This window comes from Anthonomus grandis, chromosome 10, assembly GCF_022605725.1.
Source record: "Anthonomus grandis grandis chromosome 10, icAntGran1.3, whole genome shotgun sequence".
NCBI classification, from domain to species: Eukaryota; Metazoa; Arthropoda; class Insecta; order Coleoptera; family Curculionidae; genus Anthonomus; species Anthonomus grandis.
This window is the reverse complement of record NC_065555.1, coordinates 5,270,368-5,296,081: the sequence shown is the minus strand read 5'-3', so window position 1 is coordinate 5,296,081 and position 25,714 is coordinate 5,270,368. Positions and strand designations below refer to the sequence as shown.

The window sequence follows — 25,714 nt, the reverse complement described above, 5'->3', positions numbered from 1 at the left end:
TTGTAAAATTGTTAAATTTACAAAAACAGAAATGAACGATATGCATTTTGTTTATGGAATGGATGAAAGCAATTCTAGAGCAGCTAGGGATAAGGATACCCTCATCGCATTATATCAAACAGACAAACATTTGTGAGAACAACAATTGGGAGACCGGCCCCAGTAAGAACAGTAGAGATTGGGGTAGCGGTTTTACATGAAGTTGAGCATAGCCCCGATACAAGTACACGCAAAATTGCAGAACAATTAATATTTCTCACTTTACAGTATGGCAGATTTTAAGAGAATAGCTCAAGCGTTATTACCTGCCGATTTTCCCCAAGGAGTTGTTTATTGTATTTGGCTTTTGCAACCACAGGTAGCGTTTCCAAGATTTCTATACAGTATTTTATTTACCGGTGAAGCGAGTTCTTCCCGAAATTCAATTATGAACTTTCACAAAAATCATATCTGGGCTGAAGAAAATCCCCATGCGATTACAGAAGTTAATTTTCAGCAACAGTTTTCCATGAATGTTTGGGTGGGTATTTAAGATGATTATCTCACTGGACCTCATTTTTTACCCCGGAGATTAAATGGTCAAGAACATCGTAATTTTTTGAAATTTATTTTACCTGGACTATTAGAAAATGTCCCTCTAGAAGTAAGAAGAGCAACGTGACTCATGCATGATGGAGCTCCACTTCACTTCAGAATAGTGTCTCGCCAATTTTTGGATGCAACTTTTAGAGAAAACTAGATCGGGCGCGCAGACCCACAGTCACGCCCACCCAGGTCACCGGATTTAAATCCGTTTGATTTTTTTCTTTGGGGGGGCATTTGAAGTAAAGAAGAAGAATTAACCCAACGGATACGGGATTCATGTGATCAGATAAGACATACGCCGGGAATATTTCAACGAGTTCGGCAATCAATGTTAAGACGAGTCAAAGTTTGCATTGAGGTTGAAGGAGGGCATTTTTAGCAACTATTATAAGTCTGCTGTGATTAATTGTTAATTTTTTTTTTATGAAATAAAAGTTTAATGGTAGATCTAAAAATAGTTTTTTTAAATTTGAACAAAATCGACTGAAAGCTTATTAAGATATTTAGGAAAAAACCGATTTTTAAAAAAAGTTTGACACCCTTTTTTCATTCCTTAATGTGTATATTCTTAGACTATTTCAACAATTTAAAATATAATTTCAAAAGGAAGAGATTAAACAAAATGACAAAACACAAACAATTTAGAGGTTGTTGTTCATATTCAGAAGAACGGCGTTGACTGGCTATACGAATACTATGACACTTTGCTTAAAATAAATACGAAAACAAGTCTACGACTATCAGGCGAACGCATTTTACTCTATTACGGATGTTTACTTGTGGAAAACCTGTTTCTTACTGTAAGAACAAACCTTACATATACTTTTTTATGTTACTGTGCTTAATTGTATTTATTTGTAGTCGAATTATCTCTAGTTGCAATGGTCACATTTAAAAATATATGATTTGGGGTAGGATTAGAATCTGTGTTAATCTAGGTTATGTCCCCTAAATAATATAATATAATTTATATTATTGTCTGTGCGTGCGTTTGTGTATATAGCAAATTAGTTGATTCTCATTGAGAATATAATTTATTATTACCTTATCGCTTCCGGGACTGGCTCCAATACCCGGACTAGCAGCAGACGCATCTAAACCGACTCCCTCCATCGAAACGCCAAGCATTGGGGCCGAATTGGGCGATTGTTCGTGCTCGGGGGGCGCCCTAAGGGCCGCCGATCCCAACGGTTTATCCCATGCCGAACAAGTCACGGCTTGCGACATGGCTTGGGAATCCCTCACTCCGTAAACTCCATGCGACCCTTTAGACATATCGCCAACCTCTCCGAGCATTTGCTGTTGCATTTGTTTTTGCATTTTTTGTTTTGCAAATCTGTAATAAACAATCGGTTACTAATTTGAATAATGATTTGCAATTTAACAACTAACCTTGGCGCTAACTTATTATTTTGCCTGTTTGGTCGCGGATCGTACTGGTTCGATTTGGTCGCCGTCATCATCGGGGGCGGATTTACCGGGGTGGACATCAGCGGGGGGATGTTCTGAATTTGCTGGGCGGTCATCATCTGAGTGACGCTCGGCTTGCCCATGGGGCCACCTAAAGAGAAAATAAACGTTTTATTCTCAATAAATCACAAAAATATATATACATATATACAGTAGCGGCCAAAAGTAGAGAAACTTTTGATTATTTTTAAAAAAATATTGATAGATTACTTTTTAAAAATATATTTTATTGTTTTAGGTGGAACACAAATACAACATAAAAAATAAATAACTAGTGTATAAGAAAATTATTTATAAACCCACAAAAAATTTTTTTTTTATTTTTTAAGCGGTCAAAAGTAGAGAAACTTAAGCAAAATATTACAAATACTTAAAATAAACCTAATATTTGGTAGCAAAACCTTTGTTTTTAATAACTTCTGCACATCTTCTGGGCATCGACTCCAACAATTTTACAATTTTTTCTTCTGGTATTTCCTGCCAGGCCTGCGATAATGCGCAAAACAGTTCTTCTTTGTTTTTAAATTTTTCGGGATATTTACGCCTAACATCTAACTCCAATTGTTCCCATAGGTTTTCAATGGGATTTAAGTCGGGGCTTTGTGGAGGCCAGGCTAAAACGTTGAGCTGTTCCTCCGCAAAAAAATCTTTAACAATTTTAGCTGTATGTTTAGGATCATTATCCTGTTGAAATTTCCAAATTAGTGGAAGGTTTTCTTCGGCGTAAGGTATCATATGATTCTTGAGGATCTGTAAATATTGATATCTGTCCATAATACCCTCAACTTTTATTAGCGGACCTAGTCCATGCCCAGAAAAAGAACCCCATACCATGACATTACCTCCACCATGTTTTATGGTTGGCCTAGTGTATTTAGGATTGAATCTTTGATGTGGGGGACGTCTTACATACTTTATTCCATCCGACCCAAATAAATTAAATTTACTTTCATCGGACCAAAGTATGTTTTTCCATTGGTTATAAGTCCAAGTGGAATGTTCTCTAGCAAATTTTAAACGAGCATGCCGATTTTTCTTGGAAATGAATGGTTTCTTTGCCGGTCGTCTGGCTTGGAGGTTTCCTTCGCCTAAGCGTCTTCTTATGGAACGGATGGATAGTGAAATGGAAGGGTTTCCTTTCTTAATATCCACGGCAGTAAAGAAAGGATTTTTTTGGGAACATCTTCTTATTACTTTATCATCTGAAGGAGTAGTCTTTCGCGGCCTTCCGGTCTTAGGTTTAATTAAAGAACCTCCACGTTCTTTGTACATCTTGATTTGTTTAGATATAACACTTTTATTAAGCTTTAAATCAATTGAAATTTGATTTTGTTTCAATCCATCTTGATATTTTTTTATAATTAGTTCTTTTAACTGAACTGACAAATGAATACCTCGTGGCATCTTACTCGACTAATACTAACACACGACTAAAATATTATTCTCTTTATTCAAAAACTGTTTGTTTAGGAATGATCGGAAAAAAAGTTTCTCTACTTATGGCCGCAAAAAAATGAAAAATATTTTGGTATTTTCGTCATGTGTTAAAGAATGTGTTTATTTTTATATCATTATAAGTAACTTAAGGTACCCAATGATTTAGTGATGAAATTAAAACTTTTTATTTAACCTATTAATTAATTTTTTAAAAAATTAAAAGTTTCTCTACATTTGGCCGCTACTGTATATGAGAAATATAACAAAACAGTAAAAGGTGATTGCAGCTTTCTTTTTTTTCCACAAAGAAGCACTGTTACAGCATAAATTTAAACAAAAACATGAATTTATAAAATAACTATTTGTTTGGCATTATATATTCTCTATAAATAAATAGAGAATGTGTTAAGTTTCAAAAGCTTAAGTATTTTGTCCATACCTAGATATAAATGTAAGTATTACAGATTTACTGTTTTACTTTTTTTTTACGGAACCGCATTATTCATAAACGCTAACAAATAACACCCGACATTCTGCACAATGTCCGGGAACACTTTGAACAGTTACTGTACTATTGTATGGAGGTAAACGACGGACATTTTCAACATTTAAAAGATTATGCGTAAGTACTATAAATTAAATTAAATTTCTCTGGAACCCGCAGCTCAAATTTAAAAAACAAAACGCTATTGTAAGGAAAACTGAATGCCCTTTTAAAAGATGTATCAAAACACACCCCTTCCCATTTAAAAAATAAGGGAAAATGTCGCCCCCGCTAAGGGGTTGAAGTTATGGGGTTAAAAATTTAAACAAAAAATCGCTTTTCTAAAATCAAAAATCGACGGATGCGAGCGTTTTTGTTTCGTAAATCAAGAACCTCTAAAAACTAGAGCTAAAAGTATTAAGCAATGGTATTGTTTCAAAATATTTGACAAGATGTCATACTGCGAAAACTCAAGTTAGCAATTTCAAACTTGGCAGTTCTAACTAGAATAAAAAGGCCTTTAAAAGAAGCATCGCTCACTCGACTTCCACTCCTATTTAAGATTTTGAGGATGGTTGCAACCCCCGCCAAGGGGTTGATGTTAAGACGTTAAAAGTATTAAAAAAATTGTCGCCCTAAAATCGATGGGTTCGAACATTTTTATATTTTTTTAAAAAGCGCCCCAAACCTTGCTGGACTGTTTCCGATGGGCCACCCTGTATATAATACATTTAAATGTTCTTATTTAGGTTTGGGACGAAATATCGAAAAACTTACCGGGTTTCTTCTCTCCGACTTTCCCCGTATCTTTGCTATCCGCCCTGACCGCGGCGGGCGGCGGGGCCCCCTTCTTCTCCTCCGCCCCTTTCGGTCGCTCTTTCGTCGCCGACTTTTTGCTCTTCACCTCCTGGAATCCCTCCGAGTCTCCGTTCACCTCCGGTGCCGCCGTCCCGGTTTCCTTCTGCTCCTCCTCACCCTCGCCCCGACCCTTCAAAGAAATATCGGCGATCGCGCTGGTCAACAAATTCTGCGGGTCCGGTTTCTTCCCTTGCGACTCGTACCGTTTATCGCCCATTCTCGGGGGCGGCTGATTACGATCCCTACCCATGCGGCTGCCGCCCCTTTGCGACGACGATCGACTAATCGACTGTCGCTTGCCACTATTATCGGACGATTCGTGATTGCTGTCTCTATCGGGTTCGTCCTTTCTGCCCTTGGATTTGTTACGGCTCACCTCTTGCTGCTGCTGCTGCTTCGGTGGTTTCGGTTTGTTTTTATCCTCGTCCAGTCGGGCCTTACCGATTATTCCTGCGGCAAGGGCCTCTTGATTCTGCTTGATTTTGTCGGCGCTCGAGGTGGCTGTGGTGAGTGTAGACGAGGGCGTATCAGTAGCATGGTCCTCCCTCTTATCCTTATCCTCGTGATGTCCAAAGGGACTTTTAGAGGGAGGCGGGCCGTAGCCGTCGATTCTTTTACCCATGCCGCCCATTCTGCTGCCGCGGAAATTGTTGGAGCCGCCGCCCCTGCCGTGCCTGGAAGGCTCCCCACGGGGTACGTAACCACCACTACCCTCTTTTTTATCAGTTTGCTGTTTCTTTTCGCACTTTTCTTGTGGTTTATTCTCGCGCAATTTTTCATCTTTTTCCTTCGATCCCTTCGGTTCTTTAGGTTCGACCGTGTAAGTGTCCGTAGAGCCGTCACTGTCCGTGTTGTGGCTATAAAAGTCCCTACCCCCAGGCTTGTGGTGGCTCCGGGACGGCGGTCTTTTGTTGCCCCACGGCGGTGGGGCCGCTCTGGAATGAAAGTCTGACCCCCGTGTGTCCCAGCTGGTCTTGCTTTGGCTCGGGGGCCCCCCACGGTTGTTTCGACGGTCTTTATAGGCGTCGTCGTGGGATGGCGGTGGCACCGGTTTTTTTGCTTCAGGCAGTTTTGTTTCGGGGTCCTTTTTAGGTTCTGGTGGTTCTTGCGCGGGAATGGTTTCTGCCGACGTTTTTTCCGCTGATACGAGTTTCTCTTCTTTCTGTAAAAATTAGTAAATTATTCGATGAATCTAACTTATGGTTTCAGAGAAGCGGATTGTATTATATAATGTATAAGATGTCCAATTAATAAGATAATAGAGGGCGCCAGCAGCAAGATTATGTTTTTTTTAATTCCCTAAGTTCTTTAGGCTTGGCATAATTTAATTTTTAATTTAAAACATGTATTGTGCAAACAGTTTTGCTTAAAAAAGGTATACTTCAAATATCTCGCTCTGATTAACCCTTTTCAAGATATCTACATCTAAAGTTTTTAATGTGCTCAAAAAACGACATTCATAAACTATCTAAATTGCTTTATTATACTTTGAACAAATGATAAAATACAATTATGAATATTTGCCAGTAAATGATCTCTTACTGAAAGGTCGCCAATCTTAAGAAATAATTGCTTATTTCGAAATGATTAATTTTATGTATCCCCATATGCAAAAATCCAATGGGTTTAAAGTCTGGACTTCGTGAGGGCCAAGTTCCTCGACTTCCACATAAGTAAAAGAAATGAATTTCAATGAGTTGACTCATGATCATCAGACTCTTACACTACATAGTTGCAATGTTTACATTATTACACATTAAATGGAAATATTGCAACTATGTAGTGTAAGAGTCTGATGATGATGATTGAATTCATCGAAATTAATTACTCCTGACTAAAAGATTGGCATTTTCATTTGTGGGAAAAAGTCTTCCCTAACCCGTTATAAAAAAGTATGTAGTAAAGGATGTGTGGTAAGTAGGTTATCTTTTGTAATACATTGTCACGTACAAAGTCTTTATTGCGAATTCTCTGATTATTGCTTATTTACATCTCTAAAAATTGTATTGAAATAAAAGATTTTATCTTTAAATAGATAAAAGATGATCCAAACTTACCTGCTTCGCGGGTTCGACCTTCTTAATTTGCGCGGGCGTTTCGCCCTTCTTCAACTGGGTCAGGTTCCGTTTCTCATTGATGTCCTCGGCCTCGATGCGATCCCTAGTGATCGGACCCGGCACGATTATGTTCCTTTTCTCTTCCACTCTGCCGCTGCTGCTGCTGCTAAACTTCTCCTTGTTGCTCTTCTTCTCCTCGTAGGCCGCCTCCACGTCCTCGTTCCACGAGCCCATCGACGTCTCTTTTCCGTAATCGGAGTCTCTGGATCGCCGATTCGAGGAGCCCTGAGAGCCGTGCGAGGTATGAGAGGTGTGCGACGTGTGAGAATCGCGACTGTCGGGCCGTTGAGGCCGCTCGAATCGGTCGCTGATCAATCGCTCCTGAGACCTGCGGTGGTCCTCGTGGTGCCTCTCGCGCTCATAATGGTCCGACTTTCTTTCCGCGTATCGGTTATCGGTCAGTTTATCCTTTTGCCATTGCTTGTCTTCGTCACCTTTACAATATGTAAAAATTAGGTTTATTAATTAACTGGAAACCCCAATAAGTAACCGGTTACAATTATGAAAGCTATTGTGTCACATTCAAAAACTTAAATATTTTCATTTTAAAATCCCCACACTTAATAACAACAGAGATATATATTAAAAATGTTATGTTATACCCTGTCAAGTTATTTAATTGACCTTTAAAATTTGATAGGCTAATACCAAATTTCCAGTTGACGCTAATTTACAATCTTTCCATATCCATCTAAAGAAGAATAATATCCATAGTCGGTTCTGTGGATATGTACAAAAAACGAAAAAAAAATCCTATATAGTCTTCTATTCCTTGACGTATTAAAGCATAAATAAATCTGAATGCGCTATTTTACCATTAACTAAGTTATACCGAAATTTTAATTCAGCACAAATTCTGCGATCTGGCAAATTAAGTTGACTTTCTATTTCTCTATACCTGTGATCCACTAGGATCAAGTTGGGTTTATAATATGAAGAAACTTGTAAGAATCTTGTAAGAATTCTCTGCCAATGTGAGATGTGCTGGACGATACGGAGACCAAATTACTGACGCATACTCTTAAGGAAAAATAAATATTTTCAAATGTATACACAAAAAAATTCTTGATAACTTTACTGTAACTGTATTAATATATTCAACAAAAGAAAAGTTTTCAACGACAGCGACAACCAGATCCTTGATCCTGGAGACACATTTCAGAGTTACCCCTTGCAGCAATGAGTAAGAAGTATTGAATTTTTTTATTTCTCCTGAAATAACGAATTTGACAACACAGATATATTTGCATGGATGCAATGATCTGCAAAATCCCAAGTTTCACTATTTATAAAACAATCAAAAAACATTATTTATAAAACAAAATACACAAAAAAGGGGTGCAATGTCCCCCTTGAGGAACACTAGAGGCAACTTCTATGTATTTGTAGACAGTAAACTTTTAAAAAAATTAAAGGTGGTGAGTATCACAAGAGTTGAAATAATTGAAATATTTTTTGAAAATGTGCTAATAGAAAGGCGGAATTATTTAACGAGCGACATGAGACTGTCTGTACTGGAACAAAATTTTGAGAAATTGGATCAGTGACGAATCGCAAACGCAATATCCAGTAAGGAATGAAGGTATGGAAGTGGCTATTCTAAGATACGTTAATAAGAAAAGTCAAACTGTCAATTGGAAACTGTAACAGGTGTTAGTCGACTAGAAAGATTAAAAACTTTTAATACATCTTGTTGAGGATAATTTCAATTCACAATTTTGAGAAATTATGGGTGAACGAATTATTAAAGATGCAAGCTTTTTGTTTAATATGTGTTTCACTAATGAATGTTCTTTTTTTCTTAAATGGCTTTGTTAATTGTAAAGCTGTATTATTGTATGAAGAATGGAAGCAACTATTTCCAGCATTTATTAAGCTAATGTCCTAAATCTATTATTGCGATAATTTTGTAAAAGTATAGACTTAAAACTTTAACATGTTAAATTTGATAAGATCCAACTTTTACTCTCCGTTGACGATCAGATAAACAGCCCTGAATCCATTTTCAAGTAACCGCACCATATCGTTATTAAAAAAAGTATGGTGATCTGCTTGGCCAAAAGATTTAGAAAAATCTGATATATAGAGCCCACTTGTATAAAATTCTTAAGAGCTTTCATAATTTTAGCCTGATAAGGTAATAGATTTGTTTAAGCCATCCTAACTGGTTAAGCAGTCAAATAGTCTTGGGATTGACGATTGAATCGAAACACTTCTATAGTTAGTAAGAACATTCCTCTCACGACTCTTAAACATAGAAATTATAAAACTACTTATCAGGAAATATTGCCGTCCTCGCAGATAGATTAAAAAGTAAGCACAAGGGGACAACCAAAGTGCAAACACAAATACCACTGTTTCAGAACCCAATGTTTGTATATGGAAGCTTTGTGACTTATTGTGAGATATTATCTGATATACATACCTAATGCTAATAAATAATGCAGGTCCCCCGAAGTAAAAAAAAATTCAAAGTAAATAATGCAACAATTTCGTGAACATTGATGGCTTCTTAATCACCGTAAATCATGTTTTGAGGTAGAGAATGATTATACTTTAAAACTTGTATGTAGTTCCAAAAATATTTAGGCATAAGTTTAAAATTCATGATCAATTCTACTTAAATGCTGCTGCCTAGATACTTCTTAGATCTGTTTACACTTCCTAAACAATCCAGAAAATCCCCTATACCTATCAAATGATTGTGCTTGTACATAGGCTCTATGTGTTATCTGATGACAAGGATTTCTAAGCTCAGGAGATAACCACTGGGAATAATTGCTAGTTGTATATTTCTTTAAAAATAAAAAACCTTCAAGGATAAATTTATGTCCTGGATAAAGACTGTTACCAATCTATCCCCGCTAAATAATTATTGGCACCCAAGTAACTAGCTTTATGAAAATCATCGTAAAACTCTTTATAAAATAAACCGGATGATTCCTATCGGTTGTAAAGACTCTTAATACATTCATAGCTGGCGTGATGATGTCTGCCTAGCTAGCCTTAATTCTACACTTTTATCATTATTTTGCGAAAAACAAATCCAGGTACAAATTTTATTTGGTATATCTATCCTTTGAGTAGGTTGTAGGTAACCAAAAAAACCACTAAAAATGCTGATGAAATATCTGGACAAACAACTTTAACACCATATTCATCATTTGCTGACTTGACCATTGTGCTTCAGGAAGATTCAAATCTCACCAAATAGGTACAGTACTAATTTTTGAGATGGACGGTTTTGCCAATAGAAATAAATGTTCTACCATGTCCTATAAGTTACGATAATCCTTTGAACCAATGGTGTTTTTTTAAATCTATAAAGACTCCATCACTGCTAACTTTCTTACTAGCGACCTATTATATCAATATAAATAATAATTTGTGTATTCAAATTTATATTTAAATTTTTTTTCACAAAAATGATCAAACCTTTAATAGAGCTATTCACAGCTAACTTTAAAATATCTATTTTATTACGTAATCCGTTAAAATTGAGGTAATAAACAGCTAACGGGGTAATGTTCAGTTTTCTTAAGCATTACGCTTTTTACCACAAAATATTAACATATCCGACTGTTAAGCCAGATTCACTACATCCTTTATGACATCTCTTGTCAAGCACCTAGATTATAAGATTCCTCTATTCTAAACATTCTGGACAGCAGTCATTAAACAAAAAAAAAAAAAAGCCAACCCGCTTACCGTAACGGTTATCCCCACCCTTCTGCGGTGGTAAATGATCGGACTGGGAATGGTGAGAGCTACGATAGCTCTCGTCCGAGGTCTGTCTCTTGTACTCGCGGTCGTCGTGTCTCTCGGGACTCTCCCCTCCTCTACGTCCCTCGCCGCGGCTCGGTACCCGCGGCGGATGATTGCCGGACCACCGATTACCGCCCGCCCCAGTATCCTGCTGATAATGTTGATACTGACCGGACTGCTGCGATTGGCTCTGTTGTTGATTTCCGCGCTGCTGCTGATGTTGCTGCTTCATGAACCTGGGCGGCAAATCGCTTTGGAAGTGACGCGAAAAGTTCGGCCCGTTTTGTTGCTGTTGTTGTTGTTGCTGCTGCTGCTCGCGATGATCCCGCTCGCTTTTTTGGGCGGGTTTACGCGAGAAGTTTTTACCTAAAGTAAAGAGATATTACAAGTGGTTTCATTTCAAAACAAATCACTCTTAATAACTTCTTATTTAACCTTAACCGCGTTGGTGCTGTCCGTGCCCGTCATTTACGGCCGATTCAACGTTGCCACGTCTAATAACTAAATCTAATTCTAACCAAACGTATGAATAAAACCAAACTCCAACCAGATAATAAAAGTATTAAACTAACAGAACAAAAATAACGTTCAATATCTAAAATAAGATGAAAACACACTATAAATGACTAGAAGATATGGAATGGCAGGAATGGTATGAAAGTCAAAATGGGACACATTTGTTTGAATAGTGTACTTTTAGTGAATTCATGGTTTGAATTCACTAAAAGTGACTTTTAGATACCGCCACATACTTATTGCGAAACGAGGGACAGAATGTTCATTATGACACTGTTTACGAAATAATACCATTCCTTGCTAAAACCATAAAAAAACTAAACGTAAAATATAGATAACATTCAAAGGCCTGAAATAAAAATGACTGAAAGTCGTTAATAGGTATTTCTGATGCTTGGAGGATATTAAAAAATACCCACCTGGAGAATATTTGAAAAATGCACATCTCTGGAGAAAATAAAGCCAGGTCTAAATTTAGATGAAAATATACTTAAATTGGCCTAAAGACATGAAAAAATAATCAAAAAGCTTATAATATGTTTGATCGAAATCAATTTTCTGGCATTCATAAAGAAAATATTAAGGGTGCTGAACTAAAGATCAGGCACTCTTGTCCATTATCGATAAAATGAACCGTTTTGGAGAAAACAAAAAAATAACAAATCACCGTTTGATTTTAATTAAAAAGAAGCATGGTACGTGCTTTTTTCCAGCGATGCCACAGTTATTCAAACGGAGAAGTTCCATTTAAAGTGTTTAATCTGAAAAAGTACATATTTTTAAAAATGCAGTGTGGTTCTTAGAAAGGCACTTTAACGAACTTGTTTAAAAAAATTTAAACCGCTCGCGATAATCCCGCTTGCTTTTTTTGACGGATTTACGCGAGAGGTTGTTACCTAAAATAAAGAGGTATTACAGTGCTTTCATTTCAAAACGAACCACCCTGAATAACTTCTTTAAAAAAAAGACTCGTCAATTTACATATACAGGGGGACGTTTAATTTTATATTTGACAAAGTTTTGTCAATGATCTCTTCACCTCCAGCTAACCTCACTTTGATATGTCAAATAGGAACTCCCATGATGTGACACATCATTGTAAGCAGCATTAAAATGTCTATTCAACGGTACCAAAAAAATTAATTCGGTTGACGTACCGGAGCATAGTGAGCTAAAATGTCCATCAATAATTTTATCGTCATACTTTGGTATGGTCAATGGCTATCCTATAGTATGATACATCATTTTAAAGGGCATACCATCTACCACCCAACGGTGTATAAAAAATGTAAGTTTTATAGACTTATAAACAGTAAAAATGTAAAAAGGTGTTTAAAAAATAAACAACTTAATCAGTCCACAAATCTATTTTATTAAGTGCTCAAAATGTGCTCCGCTATTCGTAAGACAATAACCAAATTCCTCAAGAATATATCTAATATCTATATCATTAATATTTTCAGGTGGCGTTTTATAAACTTTGCTATTTAAATACCCTCAAAGGAAAAAATCTAGTGTTGTTAAGTCTGGCGACCGTGCGGGCCGTTCAATTGGGCCACGCCTGCCAATCCACATCTCCATTTAGAAAAAAAGTTGACTTTATTGAAGCAGATGTTCTTTACTAAATGTCCTCTCCTAGTTGTTAAAAAATTTGAATTTTGTAAGGAAAAACTAATTTTATTTTTTTTAAATTTTGTGTACAGAACCTGTTGAAATATTAGTTTACTCTACGACTTTCGGTACAGATAATGTTGGATCATTTGCAAATTGTCCACCAATACCTTAATTTGGCATGCTTCATTAACAATTGATCAAGAGCACTTTAAAAAGACATGGCTGCATGACATATGACCAAAAGGAGCAATTATTGTGCAACTGAGGATGCCATGAACCAAAATGGATCCTAGTCCGCAGTCTGAAAACCAAGTTAGATGATTTGGAACTCATAATCATAGATAATAAGTTATTTGTTTGTGTTGAACACTGGCTACCCAAAGAACTTTAACATTGTAAAACATTGATTTTTAACAGCTTAATTTAAATGTTCCTCCCACTACAGTGCTCAGACAGACTAGATTATTCTACCTTGTACAACAACATCGTACACTGTATGGTGAAATCTGTGCAATAAATAGAATGATGATTAACTCAAATAGTGTCAGTATAGATTTGTTTCATTGTTCTTTGAGTTCACTTCAACGAATTTTAAAATCTGTTTAAGTGCAATATAATTTTATATCTTGACTTTGCTTAAAATGTGTCTTCTTTTCTATTGTAGTTACTCTGATTTAAACCATTGTTGTCCTTATATTTTGAATTCATGTTACTTGTTATCTGTTTTTTATGCTTAATATTTAATGATAGTACTAATACTTCAAGTGCTGTCCAAAGGAGGGAAAAAAGTAAACTCAAAGTCCAAGTCTCATAAATCAGCATCTATTGAAGGTTACGCGTTTTGCCGCATTAGGGCATCATCAGACCTATCGAAATACAAAAACCACACACTGACGCACACTAACATAATAAAAAACAGTGTGTGCGGTTTTTGTTTGCCATTTAAAATAATGTGTGACACTATGAGGCAATTCTCTTACCATCAATTTGAGTCAACTGCCTAAATCCAGAAGGCTCCTCTTTAACCATATTATCGTTCTGGACGCCACGAGGAGGCTGCTTTTGCATCTCCTTGTTGTCCTTCTCCTTCCGCTCCTCCTTGTCCTTCTGGAAATCTGGTAGCGGGATCTCGACGTAACTGATCGGTTTCGGGGGCACCGCCGACGGACTGATCTCCGTTTCCCGGTCCCGATCCCGTTTCTCTCGCACTTTCTCGTCCAACTCTTGTAATTTCTTTTGCGCCCTCTGGCGACTCTCCTCGTTAAAACGTTTCTCTTCCTCTTCTTTGCGCTGCTTCGCCCGCTGGATCGCCACCTCCATCTCTTTCTGGTGCTGTCGCTGTTTTTGGACCATCACGTCGTCCTCGTTGTCCGACTGTCTGCCTCTACGAGAACCGCAATTTTAATTATAATAAATCGTCTTTTATTTCCATATTATACATATAAATATATACACTACCGCTCAAAAGTATTTGCCCACATATGACTGTTTTAAAGTTATAACTAAAAATAATAAACCCATCAGTTATTCTTATGAAACGGTTTATTTATAACAAAATGAATATAAACAATACATTTTTCAATTAATTAAATTTAAGAAAATCGAATTTTGGATTCATCTACATGTCCGCCTCGATTTTTAATGACAGCTTCACAGAGTTTCGGTAGTCTTCTAATTAATTTGTCCAAAGTTTCCTGAGGTATCTTGTGCCACTCTTCTTGGATGATCCTCCACAAGTCTTCTTTTGATGTGGGGCATGATTTTCGCACTTGTCTATCCAGTTCATCCCACAGTAATTCGATAGGATTGAGGTCCGGTGATTGTGGGGGCCATACCATAACTTTCAGAAGATGTTGCCTTTGTAATTGACCTAAATATTGCTTGCAAAATTTCGACGTGTGCTTGGGGTTATTGTCATGTTGAAAGATGTTGAAGTTTTCCCCAATTATTCGACTACCAGAAGGAAGTACATTGTTACTTAAAATTGTTTTGTAACCCTCTTTTCGAAGAATGCCCTCTATTCTAATTAGATCGCCCACCGCAGATCCTCCGAAACAACCCCACACCATCACCGAATCACCACCGTGTTTAACTGAACTTTCATTGGCATAACGGCGAACAAAAACTCGCCTCTTCGTTCCAAAAACCTCGAATTTCGACTCGTCACTACAGAGAATTTTCTTTCAGTCATCAATGGTCCATTCTTTGTGTGATTGGACCCACTTAAGTCTTTTCTTCTCATTAACATCCTTCAGTAGCGGTTTTGATACAGCTAAAGGCCCTTCAAGACCAGCATTATAAATTTGCCCTTTTACTGTCGAAACACTGACCGATTTTTTACGCTCCTTGTTGATTTTTGCTGTGATTTCAGGGGCGGTAAGGCGTCTATTGCGTTTGTTTGTAATTGTAATATTTAAATCTTCCTTTGAACTTGTTGCCTTTGGCCTTCCCGATCGAGGTTTGTTGCTAATAGTCCCTTCTCTGGTGAATTTCCTAACATTATAATCGACAGTCCGCCTTGAAATTCCCAAATTCGTCGAAATTTGACGGTTAGTCTTTCCAGCCTTATGAAGTCCAATGATAATACCTTTTGTTTCTACCGATAACTCTTTTGTTTTAGCCATTTTAAAGAATGTTGAAAAACCAGCAAAGAAACGGTGACAATCGTCAATAAGCAAGCGAAATTATTTACCAATGTTACACAAAATCAATTCTTGAAGACTAAACACCTTTAAAAGTTTCAAATTTCATCGGAATCGAGCTGTAAACAGATTAGTTTTTTAGAAGAAGTGCATATTTTCACTACGTTGTTTGTTATTTGCAAGACTATTGTTAAATACTCAGTGTTTTTCAACGAACCATAGTTGATAGGTATGCTGTTTAAGCATATGTATATGCAATTTACAAAAGAGATACAATCTAAATATAGATATAAAGATAAGATTTTTGTATCTAATTTAAAATATTAAAAAGAATACATGGTGGGCAAATACTTTTGAGCGGTAGTGGGAATAATGTAAAAGAAACTGACGAAGTTCTTAGAATTCTAGGCTATTCTGACACCTAGCCATTTAATTCTACCAGCAAGTATATAAATAACAACAGAACATTTAAGACAAGAAGAAAATAAAAAAAGATGAACAAAAAAACAAAAAGAAAGCTTTTTACACTAAGATTTGTTTTGAGGAAAACATAAGCACCGTTGTCTTAGTAGAATTATTATATCTAGCAAATATTAAAATTAATTATTAAAATGTGCTAGTCCAGTTTGGTCACCACAATCGATATATATAAAAGAGTTTGTCCTGACTGACTGACTCATCATCGCAGAGCCCAAACTAAAATAGCTAGAAACGTGAAATTTTGCCAACGGGTTCCTTTTATAATGTAGGCACCGGATAAGAACGGATTTTTTAAAATTCCACCGATAAGAAGTAAAAAATGGGAAAATTGTTACCCGTGACCTCGAGAACTAAGGGAGCGTGGCTTCGGAGTTTGAACGGAGACTGCCCGCACCAACGAGTCGCGGGCATCAACTTAAGAAAAAAAAATTAACTGCAACAATGTTTTTTTTATATTGTAGGCCCCGGATACGAACGAACTTTTTGAAATTCCACCGATAAGGGTGTTTCCGCGGACGAAGTCGCGGGTACCAGGCTTGTACAACATATATAGTATCGGACAAAATTAAAGCAACGTTAAAATATTTGCATAAATTGTTTATATTGAATTCCCTAAAAAATGTTTTTGTTTGCCAGGTATAAGAATTTTGTTTGTTTACTGTACAGTTTTTCCTGTGCTTCAGAGATAAAAAAAAAGGATCATACAAACAACTGCGACGAAATTAAAGTAATTTAAAAACAAACTGGTTTTAGTATTGTAAGAGAAACTGTGCACTTGTGAAGTTATTAAAATATTCCGCGCGGTGTGCATTATTGACTGGACCTAAAACTACATTTGGAGTTCGAAAAGACGTTTCATCAAAAACTATGCCGTCCTCTATTTCATCAAAATAAAATACTAACTCTCCCATGTCTGTATATTCTTGAGACTGCTTGCATAATCTATAAGTACAGAGAATAGTTTATGGTCAGGATTGCTCGGTACCCAAACAGGAATCAGATGATTTTGCACCTTCCTCGACCTACTTCAGCTTTAACAAAAAAATCAATTTTTTACCACAGTATTACTATCTTTAATCATCTGCCTATCATTATTAAAAACTTAACTTCGCCTAGGATTTTCAACAAAAATAAATAGATTGCTTGCTGCCAAAACCTATTACTCTGTTGAAGAATTTTTTAATGATATACTTTAAGTGACTGATTATATGTATAAAAGCAATGGTTATATTTTTGTATGTATGTTCGTATTTTATATATGTGTCTTAAATATTTCTTTTTTAATTTTAATTTTTATACTTCTATTTTTCTAGCTTTGTTAAAAACATTTTAATGTTATAAAGCAATATTTAACTTTAATTATTATATTCCCAAAAACGTACCTATTTTCGTTTCTAGGGGCGTTCCATCCGTGTTTGGGGGGCGTTTGTCTGTCGTGGGATTTCCCTTGCTGGTGCTGCCGGGGAGGCTCGCGTTTGGCCGGACGATCCTCGTCGTCGCTAAACGCCAACTTCTGATTGTAATCGATGTCGTCGGACGTGGCCCAGCCCATATCGTGGCCGAAATTGTCCAGTTTGCTCAGCTCCTCCTCACGGATTATCGGCCTCGGTACCACTTCTTCACCTGGGAATGAAAACTCCAATTTACCTGAGACGTAATCATTTTTTTTTTAAATTTAAATATTTATTACCGTGTCAAACCCAATAGAAAACTGTATAAGTAACTAAATATAAGATTGGTTGATACCTGTCTGGTCGCACCCAGAAGGTGGTTGCATCTGGATTTTCTTCAGGGATAGCACACCTTAAATGTGGTGTACCTCAAGGGTCAGTGTTAGGTCCTATTTTATTTTTATTATACATTAATGACTTAAGCTCTCTATCACTGCATGGACTAGTAGTGGTTCAATTTGCCCATGATACTACAATTCTGTGGCATAACAAAGATCAAAAAGTAGTCAGATCTCTCATAGTAGAGGACCTTCACAAAATTAAAGAGTGGTGCATCTGCAATCAGCTTGTATTCAATGTTGATAAGACTTTTATTCTGGGCTTTAAGTGTAATGTAGAGGGTTTTTTGTTTGATGAGCAGAGCCCACTACATGGTGGGGATTATTGTCGATTTCTCGGCCTCTTCATTGATTAGAGTTTAAGTTTTGACAACCACGTTTTGGGCCTCGCTGCTAAACTTTCTTCTGGTTGTTTTGCAGTCAGGGTTGCCAGGCATGAGTTGGGGAGGTTGTTTGCTCGTTCAGTTTATTTCGCCTTAATAGACTCTCATATCCGTTATGGGTTGCCATTTTGGAGTTTGTGCTCCAAGGGACTCCTTAACATAATTTTTACTATTCAGAAAAAAGCATTAAGGTATATGTGTGGTGTTGGTCTGAAAGTCTCTTGTAAACCTCTTTTTGTAGCTGAAAGAATTTTAACAGTTTTCTCACTCTTTATATTGAAAACTGCTACACTCATACATAAGTCTGTTAGTCCACCATCATGCACCAGTCATAATACTCGTCAGGTAAATAACTTATCTCTTCCAATCCCCACCTCCTCACTTACGAGAAACTCTCTTATATTTATTGGTCGTAAAATATTTAATCATGTTCCTTTTTCGAATAGGACTGTTAGAGAACTAAAGAAATTAATCTTTCCAAAAGCTTACTACAGCATTAAACTGTATTTTAACGACTCATTTTCATATTTAAAATTAATTATATATCTGCTGATCAGATTTTTATTATTCTTGTTTTATGTTGGTTCTTGCCTTTTCTTTTCTTCTTTTTTAGTTTTTTCTTTGATTATATAAAATATGCTTCTATGTACAATCAAAATCGATTCTGTATCCTGTTTTTATCCTGTATCCTGTATAACCAAATAACTACTAGTATTATAAATTCTAGGATTAGAAAGCTTTTAGCACAAGTTCGTAAACTTTGCAAATAAAGTATATTTTGACTTTGACTAAGCTCGGGTAGTAAAAAATCCAAATTTAACATAAAAAAAAGATTCCGTGACAATGGAAAAGGCTTGAAAAGTTGAAAGAAATCAAGGCTATGAAGCTCAATGTGTTTGAGTTTAATGGCCAAAAAACTGAATATTTGATAAAGTTTGTCCGTTAAAAAGGTACATGAAAAGTTTGGATGAAACGCGTATTGCGAGATGGTACATGTAAAGTGATTTGTAAAGTGTAATGGACAATCTATAGTTGAATAAATTACCTATAGAGAATACCTTTCAAGATATTTTAATAGGAAATGCTAACATTGCCAGACAGTCAGAAGACTGTAACATTGTGTCGAATAAGTTTCAGGAATATTGTGTGAATACTTTGTCTTGTACTAAACACTATCGAAACTATACCTAAGCAACCTATTTCCCCAAAATATCCATACCATAAATTTTGATCTTCTAGTTAAACTAGCAGGCAAAAGAATAGAAAGCTCTTAAGTGTAAAGTTTGTTGGGCTCAATGTTGATCAGAAATTAACATGGGAGAATCATCTTGATAAGGTTTGTGAGAAAATGAGTTCTCTATATTTCTTAGTTAGGCAGTTAAGAAATAATGTTGATGTAGAAATACTAAAGAAGATCTTTACTTTGCAGTATGGTTTAATATTTCGGAGCTCATCAGCACATATCAATAGAGTCTTCCTAATGCAAAAAAGATTTTGCGATGTATGAAAAATATAAAACGAACCTCCTCATGTCAGGATATTTTTAAAAAAATACAATTTTCTTACCCTCCCTTGTTTATAATATTTGTTAAACAAACTGAATAAAATTTTGATAAACATTGCACCAGTCATCAGTATTCAACAAGGGGGCCACAGAATTTGGTTCTTCCATACTGTAAGCCAGAACTCACCTTCATAGTAATGAACTTAATGAAATTCATATTGAAAGAAGAGTACAACTTCAACAAATTTTTAATTGAATCTAAAGAATTCCTGAATGGTCATGCATTTTATTTGGTTCAGAAATTTTTGGATTTTTCACCAACATAGCGGAGATTAAAACCTCCACTGTATTGTTTTTTATTGCAAATTTTATTACAAGTATTTTCTTCATTCTTTGCTATGACTAGTCAAATAAATTGCTGTAAATTCTTTCCTGTAATTTGCTGTAGTTTAATAGACGAATAGATTTGTTTTTTTTTGCAGAGAGTCTTAATGAAATTATTGATCATTGTAAAACCTATGTTTATGTGCTTCACAGGTACTTGAAGGTTATTTGAGTGTTTAGTCGCTTTTAGTCTTGTAAGAGACTTCTAATTGCTCTCAGGGTAAAGGTGAGGTTGTATTCCACGAATCTGGACACTTGACTGCCTTTAAGCGTCTTCTAAGTACTTATTTCAGGTGGTTTGAGAGTATATATTCCAGAGATTAGGTCGCTTTTCTTCCTATAAGAGTCTTTTAAGCACTCTCAAGCTTCTTCCAAGTACTTGAAGTTACTCTGAGGGCATATTCCAGGATTTTGGTGATTTTAGATGGCTGTAAGAGTCTCGTAAGTCCTCATAAACTTATTCCAGGAACTTAAAGGTGATTTGAGCATAAATTGTAACTGTGTAATTGCAAAAAAAACTGAAAAACTATTTCAAATTCCTGAAGGAGATACCAAATGCCTTTAATGCCTGGAATAAAATTAAAATTTTTTCTGATGTCTGCAAAATTGCTTAAGAACCTGGAAAATAGGCTTGGTTTTGTCAAAAGATCCGGAAAATCAGATTAAGTGATTTAAATAAAATGAGGCATTTTTTCAGTGGAAAAAAGCTTGGAAGACGTAGGCAAATATTTCTGGAAATTGCGTCAAAAATCTAGAACAAAATGATTTCGTAAGATACCCTCAGGAAAAGTGCTCTAACTGACGCAATATTTAACCCCGGACCACGTTTTTACCTTCAAATAATTCATCGTTAAGGATTCCACTATACTGGCGTGAAAAAATTATGAGAATATTCGTAGTGGTTCCCAAGTTATGACCAAAAATGTTCGTTATTGAATAGAAATCTTGATGTGGCAATGTGTGTTTCAAAAACCTCAAATCTGGCGGACCTTGGTCCTTGGTTGACAAATTTGACTCTAACTCAAAGAGTTTTTGAGGTACAAAAAACGTTCGTATATCGAACTGTTGGAAAAGAAATGGACTTTCCTTATCTATAACCCTTTCAAAAATATTCAAATAATTTTTTAAAATATTCCCAAGAATATTAGAAATTGACAGAGAACATTTTCGAAAAAAAGTACCCTAACTAAAACTGCGCTAACAGGGAAAAACCTTAACTCAGGATCAGGTTTTTACCCTCAAATCGATCCTCAGGGACTCCACTATGTTGGTGTGAAAAATCATAAGAATATTTCTAGTGGCTCCGAAGTTATGCCTAAAAATGTTCCCTATTGAATAAAAATCTTGTGATCTTATTGGTTCTAGATTGACAAAATTGCCTCCAACTCGGAGAGTTGTTGAAGCAGTAAAACTGTTAATATATCAAATTGTTGAGAAAGAAACGGCGTTTTTTCGCTAAAACCTTTTTAAGAAAATTCCAATTATTTCGTAAAATATTTGCAAGAACAGTAAAAATTTTCAAAAAAAAAATTCCCTGCCGAAAATGCTCTAGCTAGCGAAATACTTAACACAGGACGAGGTTTTTAGTATCAAATCCATCTTCAGGGGTTCCTTTATACTGCTGGGAAAAAATTATGAGAATATTTTTAAGGGTTTTAAAGTTATGACCAAAAATTTGCCCTATCTTTGCCCAAATCTGGTGGGTCTTGGTCCTTGGTTGATAAAATTGCCTCTAACTTCCACAGTTTTCGAGGTACAAAGTTCTAAGTCATTTTCCTAAGGTGAAGGACAAGCTTAAGCCTTTTGTCATACAGGTCATACATTCGGGGGGCAATTTAACATACTACAAAACGTAAAGGTCGGTGTCGGTTTATAAGGAGGCGCGGCGGCCCTCGTTTCAAAAAACCGCTCCAACACCTGAAGCTCTTCTTGAGACCAAATCTCTTTATGTTCTGAAAGATGCGTAATTTTGATGTGTAGACTTTGAAGGTGCTGCGTATTCAAACCGACTCTACACTGTAACATTTCGCTCACTTTAAAATTAATGAGACCCGGTTCGTTGTTCGGTATATTAGTTAAATAAGTTTCATTATGGACGAATCTCTGTAGTTGCTTCCTCATATTATAGACACACCCCAAAAATCTTTCCAGAGGACTCATTTCCGGCCCGGGAATGCCCAAGGGATGAGGCGAAGGGCAGCAAAGGGTTTCCAAAGCTTCGTGTGTTAAAAGTGTGGGTACTGCCCTCGTAATTCTAATTTATTCGTGAATACAAAGAAACACTAGTAGCATGCATGCAAAATTTGGTAAAAATTAGTACACTAGAAAAAAAGTTATCTTCCTTAATATTGAGTTTTCGAAAAAATTCTATAGAAGTTTGATGCATTAATTTTTCGGTAATTTCCGGACACCTTGTATAGAAAAAAAAAACATAAACAGTGAAGCAAATCAGTACCTGAAGCGGTGAATTCCCGATTATCTTGTAGACGGGGCGGTCTGTTGTCCGTTCTACGCGGCGCGCCCAAAGGTGCTGGGGGATGATGATGGTGATGAGTCTGATTGTTCCCGGGACCGGGGGCAGTGTGCTGCGGCCCCCCTTGCGGGAAGCTACCTTTGTACATAAAGGGGGGCAAGACGCCCCGCACCTGCGGCGGCAATATTTCCACGGAGGACGGAGGACGGCCGACCGGGCCCGTAAGCAGCGGTGGGCCCCCCGGGGGGGCCGAGCCACCTCTCATAGAGCCGTCGGGGGCGCGCTGTCCGCCCTGCGTCCAAGAACCTTCGGTCTGTGGGCGGAGGCTACAAACAAAAGTTTTAAGTCAAATAAAGATTCATCGTTTAAACGCTGAGTTGTTGTTAACAAAGCGGTCATAATAAATACCTATTAATATATTAAATTTATACATATTAAAGATGAATGAATTAATACATATAAATTAAATTAAGCTCAGCTACCTAGTTTTGTTCTAATACCCACAAGGCCAGGCATAGCGGCTGCAACACCGGACAAACTTTACAATGGCCTCATTCCTATTCCCAAGGTGAAGTATGACCAACTGCAGGAACTTTGTAGAAGTTTGTAGATGAAACGTCACAAATTTACTACACTAATTTGCCTTATCATGCTAATAATAGGACTGTAGATGATGCAGATATGGTAAGTGACAGCGATGAATTTATATTTTCTACTAATAATAAGGTCATTTCTTTTTCAGCAAAAGTAACTATCAATACCAATGTCTATTATAATGTCCGTGCCAAACATGACGCGCTACTTCGGAATGAAAGTAAGCTATAACGGTCAAATATTAAGGTCCTTAGTAATGTTGTATTCTTGTTATAGCGGCGTTCAAACCTAATTCTTGTGGACTTGGATCGTTTCTCGGTACACCGAAGAGAAGGAATCTTCAATTATTTTTTTTTCCAAAATTCTGTTTATTTTTTTATGATTTTTAGTACCTAGTCCCTAAGTATTGCCCATGTTAATGACTTCTAATAAAAAAATAGTACAAAACGATTTATTTTTTAATGTTTTGCATGGAAGTCTTCAAACTTTCAAATTCGTTTTTCTCAAAAATATAAAAATGTGACTTAGATCGTTCTTCCCCTGTAGTCTTCAGTTATGTATATACATAAATCAACAAAGTAAAATAGGATTAATACCATAAGGCTTCACAATTACAAGTACGATAACCCAAGACAGAATAGTCTCATGACCGGACAACACACAAGGAATAACCAGTGCAATTTATGAGTTATTCATTATGCTCAAAAAAAATTAAACATTTAGTACAGTCGATTTGTCATGGAAAAAGGCTCCAAAAAATCAGGATCTCTCAACTTTTGGAATTTAAGCTTCTCTCATGAACCACTATTGACCCTCCAAAAATCAGAGAATCGGCTATTTTGTTTTTTAAATGTTACAGATTGACTGTACTAATTTGGGTCTTTTTTTATATCTCAGCGTTACCTTAGGCCCGATTGGTTTACGCCGCCTGGTCCGTAATCTGAAGGGGTGGGTCGGGAGGCCCCCGCACCCCCACCACCGCCATCGCCAGCGGACAGGCTGGGAAACTCGTGCTGAAACTGGGGGCTCTGATAGGCGGGCGGCTGATGGCCGCCGCCGCCTCCGCCCTCCGGATGCCCGCCCGCCGCCATTACCGCGCTCCAAAGTTTGTCGCCGCCTGTACTCGCGGCACTCGCTACAGGACCTGATGTCTGTTTGATAAATAACAAATTAATTAATTTAGAAAAAATCCCCGGATTATTGTAAGTAGGTTTTTATGATTGTCTGACCTGTTTGTTGTGGGGAGGAATAACATTGGTCGAGGGGATAGCAATTGCCTGTTGATGAGGGGTCAATTGGGGTGGTCCTTGAACGTGCGGCGGGACACCTTGATGGTTCGGGGGAGTTCCGTTCTGTTGTATATTTGACGAAGGAGTACCTCCTTGTTCTGTAACAGATTTAATATTAATTGAAGTTTTATTACAGGCAATTGGAACTGCCCCTCTCTTCCAGGAGGGGTTTTCAACTCAATTTGAAGATGTCCTTTGTAACTTGTAGGTTCCAGCATGTTTTTGAATTCACTATTCCAGGCATTTGAAGTCATTTTACGTTCTGGTATTTGAACTAGTGAATGGCCTCAAATGCTTAGAATAAATCAAAAATTATACTAGAAAATATATATCCAAACAATTTCCTGTAAGGACTAATTGAACTAAGTAGAGGATGACCGAAGACAAGAAGTATCCCGGCAACTCATGTAAAGTTTATTCATGTTTTTGATAATAAAAATCTTACAATCATCATCACAGTTATGTATATAAAATTAAGTATGTAAATGTTAAAATTAAAATATTACATACTAACTTAAAACTTGTTAAAAAAAAATTATAAAATAAATAACAGAGAGTAATACACAAAGCTGACAATAGCATTAATTGATTTTTAAGTTAAAGGTTAGCATGCAAAAATTCATCTCCTTGAGATGACATTTCTTTAACTGTTGAAATAAATTGTTTCTGTAGTAATGTTTTTACTTGAGTTTGTTAAAGAATGTGGGCACATAGTACAAAGTGGATATTTTTGACCTTTTGAGCCTAAGAAAGGGCAAGTATAGGTTCTCAGCTTGTCTTGTGTTATAGGAATGTATAATTGCAATACTTGGTTGTACCTGTTTAAGTTTTTTGTTGTATATAGAAGGCATTCGAAAATATATCTAGATGGCAAAGTAAGTATTTTTAGTTTCTTAAATGAATCCCTTACATCCTCCCTATACTCTCAAGTCCCTTCACAACTCACAAAGCTCGCCTTTGCAGTACGAAAACTCTTGTATTAAAGAATGAAAAATCATCAGTAGATAAATATTTTTTGATACTTTGTTAGCAACAAAGTCAATACGCCTGTCAAAGACCAGGGTAAAATCCAAGTAAACACCCAGAAATATCACTCCCATCAGATTTAACACCCTTATCTTTAGTGTTTCTTAAAGAACAAAATTTCCTCAGTCTTGCCAACATTTAGCTTAAGTTTATTTGAATTAAACCAGGAATCCAGCCCTGCTCCTTCCACCATCTCACCTAACTGGACCAGGGTGAAAACTCGAGAAAAAATGGTTCCAAATATCAAGAATTAACCTAAAATTATAATAAATGCCTGGAATAAGATTCAAAATTTATACAACAA

At 36.5% G+C, this 25,714-nt stretch overlaps 1 protein-coding gene across 4 annotated transcripts in view; it reads right to left on the bottom strand.

The window, feature by feature from the left end:
* LOC126741516 (protein PRRC2C) overlaps positions 1 to 25,714 on the bottom strand; it is a 65,853-nt gene that overhangs the window by 24,272 nt on the left and 15,867 nt on the right. For all 4 annotated transcript variants that reach the window (XM_050447942.1, XM_050447944.1, XM_050447946.1 and 1 more), the window contains exons 4-13: positions 24,325 to 24,482; positions 23,999 to 24,246; positions 22,484 to 22,827; positions 17,351 to 17,591; positions 13,827 to 14,230; positions 10,660 to 11,082; positions 6,892 to 7,385; positions 4,754 to 5,996; positions 1,978 to 2,146; positions 1,630 to 1,921 (exon numbers count right to left, since the gene is read on the bottom strand). In XM_050447942.1, coding sequence (XP_050303899.1) covers positions 1,630 to 1,921; positions 1,978 to 2,146; positions 4,754 to 5,996; positions 6,892 to 7,385; positions 10,660 to 11,082; positions 13,827 to 14,230; positions 17,351 to 17,591; positions 22,484 to 22,827; positions 23,999 to 24,246; positions 24,325 to 24,482 — 4,016 coding nt within the window. The remainder of the gene's footprint in view (positions 1 to 1,629; positions 1,922 to 1,977; positions 2,147 to 4,753; positions 5,997 to 6,891; positions 7,386 to 10,659; positions 11,083 to 13,826; positions 14,231 to 17,350; positions 17,592 to 22,483; positions 22,828 to 23,998; positions 24,247 to 24,324; positions 24,483 to 25,714) is intronic.